The sequence below is a fragment of the Hevea brasiliensis genome, chromosome 15 (assembly GCF_030052815.1).
Source record: "Hevea brasiliensis isolate MT/VB/25A 57/8 chromosome 15, ASM3005281v1, whole genome shotgun sequence".
Lineage (NCBI taxonomy): Eukaryota > Viridiplantae > Streptophyta > Magnoliopsida > Malpighiales > Euphorbiaceae > Hevea > Hevea brasiliensis.
Window position 1 is genome coordinate 35,672,173 of NC_079507.1, and position 10,695 is coordinate 35,682,867.

The 10,695-nt window shown below is 33.8% G+C and overlaps 1 protein-coding gene across 1 annotated transcript; it reads left to right on the top strand.

The window, feature by feature from the left end:
- Nucleotides 1-3,668: 3,668 nt before the first annotated feature.
- LOC110654578 (uncharacterized) lies at nt 3,669-7,057 on the top strand. The gene is made up of 7 exons (XM_021810613.2): nt 3,669-3,820; nt 3,935-4,021; nt 4,114-4,290; nt 5,009-5,179; nt 5,339-5,551; nt 5,642-5,730; nt 6,179-7,057. The coding sequence occupies exons 1-7, from the start codon at nt 3,736-3,738 to the stop codon at nt 6,908-6,910; spliced, it is 1,554 nt and encodes a 517-aa protein (XP_021666305.2). The 5' UTR covers nt 3,669-3,735; the 3' UTR covers nt 6,911-7,057.
- The last annotated feature ends 3,638 nt before the right edge of the window (nt 7,058-10,695 follow it).

Genomic DNA, 10,695 nt, shown 5'->3' on the forward strand with positions numbered 1-10,695 from the left:
CAAAATTGTCTGTACCGATTGAAAAATTTTTCTAAATATTTTCTTGGCATTCTAATGCCATAGGAACCTCAATGACCCTTCTCTGGAGTCCCAAAAATTATTTTATGAATTTTTCCCTAGGTCTAGGGCTCCTCGTTGCGAGAACCACAACTTCCCTCTGGTTACCCATCGCTTGGGCACCGGCTCGTTTAACTTGGTTGTATTTTATTTCAAAAATTTTTACTAAATTTTTCTTATTAATATTTGAGTTAATTATGGTTCCTGACTTTAGTTTAAATATTTTTCTGGACGTTCTAGCTGTCCGGACCGACACCGGTCACCGGAACAGTAGAATGTACGGAGTTGCTAGCGAGAGGGTGTTACATTAGGTCACTAACCTCTAATGGAGTGATTTTCCTCCTTGCTCAAAGTCTTAGTTTCCTTTCCTTTTTGCTCCCACAATAATCACCAAGATGATAGAATGAATTTTTGTATTGGTAATTAGGGTTTTTAGTGGAAGAAAGCTAAGAAAAATGAGAAATGGAAAGTTGTTAATGGTGGAATGGGTAAGGGTGAGTGGCGGCATGAAGAAGAAGATAGGGAGCTGATTTTTGGTTTCTAGAATTCTGCCTTCTTTACTCATTTTATTTCATTTTAATGGTCTTGCTTAAATTTGATTGGCCCATACACTTTTAATTACCTCATGCTTACATAAGCATGAGGTAATAAATCCCATTATCTTGTTTATTTTTCTTTCATTTCTTATTCATTTTTAAATCAATTTTGATTAATATTTGTTCACATTTTATGTCATATAATTCATTTACATAAATGGACAAGTTGGTCAAAAATCATCTCTAAAGACGAAATGACCAAAATGCCCTCCGTTTGGCTTACCGAGCTAAAATTGTGTGTACCGATAGAAAAATTTTTCTAAGTATTTTCTTGGCATTCTAATGCCATAAGAACCTCAATAACCCTTCTCTGGAGTCTCAAAAATTATTTTATAATTTTTTCCCCTAGTCTAGGGCCGCTAACGGCCTTCACTGTCACTTTCCATTCGGGTTACCCATCCCTGGTGTTTCGGCTCGTTTAACCTTAGTGTATTTGATTTCTAAAATTTTTCCTAAATTTTTCTTATTAATATTTGAGTTAATTATAGTTCCTCACTTTAGTTTAAATATTTTTCATACATTCTAGCTGTCCGGACCGACACCGATCACCGGAACAGTAGACTGTACGGACTAGCTAAAGTGAGGATGTTACAGTGTTTGGATGGGAAAACACCTCCTAGTCTTAGGAAGGGATGGAGGCAAATTCCAAGTCTAACTTAGAATTCAATTTTACTTAGGATTTTAATTTTATTTGGATGTTTATCTATAATTAAATATAATTTATTTTTTTTCCTCTGCGGTAATTTCAGTCGTAAGAGATGTTTTAATTATTAATTCAATTAATCATAGTAATATAATTAGTTAACATCAAAATAAGCCCAATAAACCAAATAAGCCAATCCATGCAAATTTGAGGAGAAAGATAGATCCCATTATGGACCGAGCCAAATCGAAAGCACAAGATGAAACTTAAATGCCTTTTGTAGGGCTTGTAATAATTTTAGGATTAATTTTATTTTTGATTATGGGTTGTAAAGGCCATTTTAAAGTTTTAACTTCTATTCTCCTTTCTCTTTCTTTAGTTTAGGGCTTTAATTTTATTTTAATTATTTTGAATATTTTCAAATGGACTTTTGACATACAATTAGGCTTAGTGAAACATATATATAGGGGAACATGGTAATTAATAAGCCTAAATACATAATCTAGAAACTTTGATATGTTTAGGACCCTCCTTTTCCTTTTTTTGGTGCATGTACTTTACATTAAATGCTTAGGACTCTTTCTTCTATATGCTATGTATAATGACTTAGAATGTAATTAACTTATATAATATACATGTAGGGAAAGATCATAAATAAGTTTTTTTTTTTTTTTTTTTTTTTTTTTTTTTTTTTTTAACTTAGAAACATCACATTATAGGACTTTCAATGCATATGTACATGTTATTTTGAATTGTTGAATCTAAATGTGTGTGTAACTTTAACTTGCATAAATGATTAGGAAATTTAATAAAATGGACAATAAGATAGGCTTTAGAAATCAATAGTAGAGGTTAACCCTTATACTAAAATAAGTCCAAGCGGAGAGGGTGCTCAATACCTTCTCTCTCTCGTACCCACTACCCTAAACGTAGCCCATTAAACTCATGGTAAATTAAGGATAATGGACATCTGTAAGGGGTAAGTTGCTGTACATGTACCTTTTACAATTTTATCTCGACTATTATCCAAGCGACAACTCCTTTACTCCACAATAGTTACATTAATATCCAAATATCATGCTAGCATTATGAGAAGATGATCCTAAACCAGGTTCAAGGGTCTTACACCCTACTAATATATTAAAAGATATAATGTATTTATCATTTTATTTCAAAATTTAAAATTAAATTATGTATATCTTCTTTTTTTATCAAATATAAAATTATATCATCTATTGTTAAAAATTATATTTATTACAAAATTTTATCCGCTACTATTTAAAATTATATTAGATATAAAATTATATAAGCTATCATTATAAAATTATATTAGTTGCTTTTAAAAAATTATCATATGGCATATTAATCAAATTAAAAATTTATATCACCTGTTATTAAAAAATATATGAAAGAAAAATCTACATGAGTTGCTTTTACAAAATAGTTACCATGTGGCATATTAGTCAACTTTAAAAAATATATCTCATTAAAAAATGATATCAAATACAAAATTATATTAATTGCTAGTGCAAAATTATATTAATTAACTTAAAAAATTATCATGTGGCATATTAATTAAATTAAAAATTTATTTAACACTTGAAATCAAATTCACTGTTCGCTGCTCTTAAATAATGGATATAAGGGATTATTAAAATCTCCATTTTTTTCACTTTTCAGAATTTTAATTACCAAAATTTCAATGATCATGGCTTTTATTATTTTTTTTTATAGTTTTTATACCTTATTTTTTTAATATTACATAGCATTTAAGATAATATATTTAAGCATACTTATTATCATATTTGCTATTTTATACAAATTTTTAATCATCCACGAACCTTATATATTATATTATTAAATTTTTTACAAAAGAATATATATAGAATAATAATTAATAATCATTTAAGACATAAATTTAATTTAATTTTAATCGGCATATAATTATTTTAAATTTTTTAATACAAATTTAAATTATTTTTAATATAGTTAATTAAGAATTTAATTATCATTTTTTACAAAAGAACATATATAGAATAATAATTAATAATCATTTAAGACAGAAATTTAATTTGATTTTAATCAGCATATAATCATTTTAAATTTTTTAATACAAATTTAAGTTATTTTGAATATAGTTAATTAAGAATTTAATTATCAACAAAATTATATAGTATAATTTTAAAAATATAAAATATAAAAAAATAAAAGTTATATTATATTATTAAAATATAATAATAATGTAAAATGACAGTTATTATGACGTAAAAGGCAAGGAATGGAGAAGTGGCAAACTAGAACAGTGGACCTTCTCAAGTGGGTATATAGTAATGCAAAGCTAAAACCTTTGCATTTGCGCATTTTTTCGTTCTTCTTTCAACTTCCTCAATCGAAAAATAAATAAATAAATAAATAAATAACCAAACAAACAACCCAACTATGTGTAAGAATTGGGTTGTCTTTGCTTTCATCTTTTTGGTTCTCCTTAGTGGCGTCTCTTCGGCTTCAGCCACACCTCCTGCCAGTAAGTATAAGCTCACATTTACCTCTGTTCCTTAGTTTTTTCCTTTCTTTTTTCTTTTCTCTCTTTCTATACACATCTTTTGGTTCAACTCTTTGCATTTTAATATATATGCAGAAATCGTAAGTGGGGTTGTCTCCAATATCGTCTCTGCACTTGTTAAGTGGCTCTGGTCAGTCAAATCCAACACTAAAAAAGATACAGGTCGGGACATCCTTTGAACCCTCATTTTGTTATTCTCCTATGTTTTTGAGGCTCTTTATATGTGATGGGGATTATGGGTATCGATATTTCAGCTGTCTCTAGCCGTTCGATGATAAAATTTGAAGATGGACATGCAGTGGAGACGGTTTTTGATGGAAGTAAGCTTGGAATTGAGCCATACTCGGTTGAGTTATCTCCAAGTGGAGAGCTCTTGGTTTTGGATTCACAGAATAGTAATATTTACAAGATCCAAACACCATTATCTAGATGTAAGTTGGTTTTTGCCATAATTGGTTTCGAAAATATTCTTGAATTGTACTTTGGTAAAATGTATACTCAAGGTACTTTGCTTCATGGTTGGGATTTCTTTCATTGATTCCTTTCTTTTTAATCAGTTGGCAGATTCCAAATTTATGATCTAAAGGAGAGAGAAACAAAAGAAATTACAAAACGTGTTTGATATGCATTTGTTAACTACAAGTCTCCACTTTTTGAAGTCCAACAGTTCTTTTAGTTTGTTTCTGCATGCCAATTCTATCTTTTTGGAGATTTACAACCTTTTGCTTTTTTTCAACTTGGAACCTTACATTCACTCTTGATTGAGTAGCCTTGCCAATTACTCATGTTATAGCCCTTTATCTTCTTTTAGGCACAATCCTTAATCTTTGCCTGTTGTGTGCTTCAAGACTAGTATGTAATTCAAGTTTCTTCAAGAAGCTTAAACCTGTAATTAATTTCAACAATGAAAACCCAATTTCACTTGTTGCTTTTCAAGGTTAATTTTGTTCAACTTACAAAAAGAATCAGTCAGTTTCTTTTTGTTTTCCACAAGACAACTGATAACTTTTTCAGTGGCTCAGATTCTTCCTCTTTGTTCATCTTTTGCTTTTCTATTGATTTTTCTTGGAGGAGTGCAATCAATTTATGTGGTGGAGGTAGAGCTTATCATTCTTTTATTATTTACTGAGATGGCTTGACGAAATGCAGATAGCAGGCCCAAGCTGATTGCTGGATCATCTGAAGGGTACTCTGGACATGTAGATGGGAGGCTAAGAGAAGCAAGAATGAACCACCCAAAAGGTCTTACGGTGGATGACCAAGGAAACATATATATAGCAGACACAATGAATATGGCTATCAGAAAGATAAGTGATGGAGGTAAGTTCATGGACTTGAGTATATATGAAACAACAAATGTCTCCCTCCAATATCTCTTTTCTATTCATTATGGACCCTTTCGATTTCATAGACATGGGTTTTGGAAATCTTATTGGCTATTCCTAACAATGTCTTTCAATGAAATCTATCTTTATGTAGGGATTACAACTATTGCAGGTGGAAAATGGGCTCATGGGGGTGGTCATGTTGATGGTCCAAGTGAAGATGCAAAGTTTTCAAATGATTTTGATGTGGTCTATATTGGAAGCAGCTGCTCTCCCTTTGTTATAGATCGAGGAAACCAGGCAATTCTAGAGATTCAACTTCATGATGAAGATTGTAGCTATCAATATGATGGTAGTTTCCACTTAGGTATAATAAAATTTGTCTTACTTTCATCCATAATTTATGTTTTGTTTCCCATGATCATGGACATCTATGTAACGTTTTTTGTCATTTTAGGGATAGCAGCGCTAGCTGCTGCTGCATTCTTTGGCTACATGCTAGCATTTTTGCAACGTAGCGTACAAGCATTATTTTCTTCCAATGATGTAAGTAAATCTTTGTTCTTAGTGAAGGCAACGCTCTTGTTTTGTCTAGAATGTGCAGATCAGAGTGGTTAGTTTTTTTTATTATTTATTTTTTTTTTTATTTTTTTGTCTCTGGCGATCGAAGAAGCATATGTTCATAAACTTATTTTTCTAAAATATGTTCATGATATGTTGTGTTTTGGATGTTGGGGATGATACTTTCTTGGTAAATACTTTGAATTGTTTGATCTGTTTCAAACATAATGGCTTTCTTTCCTTGACATGGATTGCTTGCTTCCCCTAAATACTTAATTATTTTCTTTTTAGATATTATCAAATCCTAAAACTAAATATTATTTGCAGCAATAAGCAATGAAATTTGCAATCTGTTCCACTCATCTTTTCACAATGTGATCAAAGAGTGTTTCGAATTATTATTTATTTTTTTTTCTTTTTTTAACTTTTATAGGATTCAAGAGCTTGTACAAAGAAAGGTGCACCAAATGCACCATACCAAGGGAATCCTAAATCATTCAGGCCCCCTTTGATTCCAAATGAAGTTGAGCTTGAGAAACCAGATGAGGGCTTTTTGGGTTCCCTCGGGAGGCTTGTCCTCAACACTGGATTAACTGTAGGTGAAATTTTTGGGGGATTATTTTCAGGCTTCAGAAGGAAGCCCATCCACTACCAGTTTCAACAGCAATACCAGTACCAACAAGTTCTCCAACATTCAAATGCATGGCCAATGAAAGGAAGTTTTGTGATTCCTAATGAAGATGAGCCACCATCAATAGAAACCAGAACTCCTACCCCAAATAAAACGTATCCATGCATGATCAACGACATGGAGAAGGACCACCAATTCAAGCAAAACCATAGTTGCCATAGAGGGTGGGATGGCGAGCATCACCAACAGAAACAGCAACAGCAACAGCAGCAAATGCAAACGCAGATGCAGATGCAGATGCAGCACCACCACCAGCAACAGCAGCATCATCATCATAGGCATTATACATCTAACCCAAAAGCATACTATGAAAAGAGCTGTGAGACAAATGAGATTGTGTTTGGGGCTGTTCAGGAACAGGATGGTCGGCGTGAAGCTGTGGTGATAAAGGCTGTTGACTTTGGAGATCCTAGGTCCAATCACCATAATATTCGACCTCGATTCAACTATGTTGGTTACCCTCATGGGTATTAATCATGTACTTGTATTACTGGAGGGGAAAACAAAAACAATATTTTGAGCTTTACATGTGAGTTATGAAGATGAGTATGGAAAATATATCTAGGAAGAAGCCTTTTACTGTTTTTCAATATATTTCATTTGTTTATTTATATTTTTTAATCTCTTCCTTTTTACTGTTTTATTCCTTGGTAGAAATGTTAGTGCTGTATTACAAAGTTTGATCTTAGCGAAAAAAAGAATATGTAAAATATCTTCTAATATATGAAGATAATAATGGCTTGCTGTTGAAGTTGTATGTCTTGTATTCCACGTATGCTTTTGGTCTTACACTGAAATTAAAGCTGGGGGGATTCAATTTCAGCAATGACACTGATAAAAGCAATCAAGCAAATCCACTTTCGTAAAATACACATCATGAACAAGGAATCGCACATGTCCTTCATCTCTTTGCAGGTGTGAATAAAAATCAAAATGCTGATATTTGTCACCGCAGCGCGTTGCCTCAGCTGTTATGGTGTTTGTGAATATTAAACTAGGATTGATGAGACTAGATAAGCAAAAATATGTAGTCTATTGAAGTCTTTGACAGAGTTAGAATGATCTTTGATGGAATGCAGAACTTAAGATGATGAGATATGTTGATCAACATATTTTCATGTTCTCATAATAATGTCAAATTATGGCCTGAGAAATTGCAATAGCCAGTATGGATTAGACTGTCAACTTGAGATATTCCTTTCCAGGAATTGATTATTTAAAAAGAAATTTACAGAAATGCCAACTCTATCTGTAGATTGTATAGCCTGTCAAAATCATGGTTGAATTATACCAGGCTCAACTAAATTATCTTCTTATACAATGTCTTATTGACCTGTTAATGTCAGAAGAAATCTTCTTAGCCCATCAGTTTGTTTTTTTTTTTCTTTTTTTTTTCAAAGATAAAATAGATTCAACAGCCCGAAAAGGGCTAATTATTAGGTGCACCCTGTGCACTAACACATGATTGTGAGAGAAGGTGTATGTGCACCGAGTGCACCTAATAATTTCTCCCCGAAAAGGGTAAAAGAGCAGTTGTAAACATTACTTGCTGCCAAGGATTACAAATAAAAGAATCATCCCTTAAGGCTATAGCAGCTAAATCATGAGCAGCAGTGTTACCCTCTCTACGAACAAAAGAAAAGGAAACCTTTGTAAATTGGATGGACAGGAAAAGAACATCCTTGACAGTATCCTGGATCTCCATGGGCAGAAAGGCTATGCATTTGTTCAGAGTATTGATTAGAACTTGGCAGTCACCCTCTAAAATGATTTTGTCAAAACCTTTGGCAGTAGCTAAAAGGATTGCTTCCCTACACGCCAGCCCCTCCAATGTTAAAGCATCTGTGATGGCCTGGTATCTCTTGCAAGACCATCCACATGGTTGGCCACTATTATCCCTTGCTAGAGCTGCAACACATCCAATCTCCCGACGGTGATTACAAACGGCATCAAACCTAATTTTGATCACATTAGGTGGCGGAGGGATAAAAACATTTGGCCAAGGTGTTTGTTGAAGATGAGCTTTGTTTTGCAGAAACTGGGATGCTTGGAAATCCTCCCAATGATCAAGAGCAATGGCAATAACCTGGTGGAAATGAGTATTCTGACCTTCGAAGACCAATCTGTTCCTGTTCTTCCATATAAGCCTAAGCAGGAATACAAACATATTAATCAAATCAGCGCTATGGTCATGGCTATTGAGTTGAGAAACCACCTCTGTCCAGACATCAATCATTGATCCTCCTTGTAATTGATTTGCCCGCAAGCACAAAGGGGAATGAAGCCAGATTTCCAAGGCTTTCGGACAAAAGAGAAAAGTATGCTTAATAGATTCAACTTCTCCACAGAAATGACATTCTCTAGGAATATGGCTCATTCTTTAATTTAGTAACTCCCTGCATGGCAGACGCTCCTTCATCAGTCTCCATAAGAAAATGGATAACTATTTAGGTAATTATAACCTCCAAATATTTTGCCAGCAATTAGATATTCCTGCTGTGGACCGCGGACTCGGACGTGCTTGAAGTTGATGTCGGTTGTTTTTCAACAGATCAAGAGCAATATAATAACCCGACCTTACAACATAATCACCATGTCTAGTGTAATGCACATTCTGCAATCTTCTCTTTTGTTCAAAGCCACAGGAATTGATAGGATGTTTTTGACTTCTGAATCTGAAAAGTTTGCCTGCAGCTTCCTTAAGTCCCAAGCTAGCCTAGAAGATTCCATCAACTGTGATACCCATTGCACCTCTTCTTCGTGATTAACTGTCACTTCCGGAGGGTTTGGAAAAGATTAGGGAATCCAAACTTCCGATTTGCATAGGATGGAATTCCCATTGCCTACTTTCCATCCAATTCCTCTGAGAAGAAGCTTTCCACCCCACAAGATACTTCTCCATCCCCATGAAGGTCTGCTACCCAAGTTGGCTTCCAAGAAAGATAAGTGTGGGAAGTATTTACCTTTCGTGACTTGCGCCAGAAGTGTCTGCGGTTTTGAGAACATCCTCCAACCTCGTTTTGCTAACATTGCCATGTGAAAAGCCTCTTTAAAACCCAACTGATTTTGCATCACATAGACTCTTCCAAGAGATCCAATGGACTTCCGATCCTCTATTTTTTGTCCCCACCAGAATTGAGACATGGTGCTATTGATGCTATTGCAAACAAAAGTTAGAAGACGAAAACAAGCCATTAAGTATACCGGAATTGCTGTCGCTACAACTTTAATTAAGATCTCCTTTCCCCGGAGACAAAAGCAATTCCTTCCAGCCCGCTACTTTATGACGACTTTTATCTTTAATTTTAATTTATAAATGTAAAAGTCAGTTAAGTTAAATTAAAAATAAAATTAATTTTAATTTACTAAATAAAAATCCTATTATTACTATAATTTCATGCCAATTGTTATTCTAGAATTTTAGGATTACTTACTTGTTAGTAAGTGCAGTTGTTATTGGGACAAGCTACCATTAAAAAAAGATCTTATCTTCTAGTATGGCAATGATATCCCTGGGTTAGTCCTATTTAGCTTTATGTAAGCTCCACGCAAATGCCTTCTTTGGTACTTATCTTAGGGTTACTTACCAATTTTGTTTGTAGTAAAAGTAAAGAAACTCAAAAGTAAACAAATTAAAAAAAAAAGAAAGAAAATACTAATAAAAATTCATATTGGATTCTAACTCTAGTATCCTAAGGGGTTAAAATTTCTAATTAGTTACAACTACTGATACACTTGAATTGTATAGATGCTTTTAAGCACATTTGTATACTATCTCATAGCATTTAGGCAAGTATTTTCATACATAGTAGTTTATTTCATTAGTTTTTATAATTTCTATTGTCAAGCCCTTAATTCCATGTTTTCTGCATCATTTCAGGTGTTTGGGTGAAACCCCACAGTATAGGAGTGTAAAAGGAAGCTTGGAAAGGTCAAGAGACTGAGTATTGCTGTTGACATAAAGTACAAGGGTCGTGTAAGCCAAGCCCCAGACCCGTGTAACCTTCTACCAGAAGAAAGTCAGATAGCCAATGGAGAAACAAAAGTACACGGGTCATGTAATTAGGCCCGTGTAATTTGCAGGGACCCGTGTAAGTCTCTCCCGAGCACAAGCTTGAAGAACCTTATGGGAACAAAAGTACACAGACCAGGCCCGTGTAGTTGGCGCAGACTCATGTAATTCTCTGTGTCAATGCAAGACTCCACAGTTCCACTCCAGCAAGTTACACGGCCCTAGGTCGTGTAGTGACACACGAGCC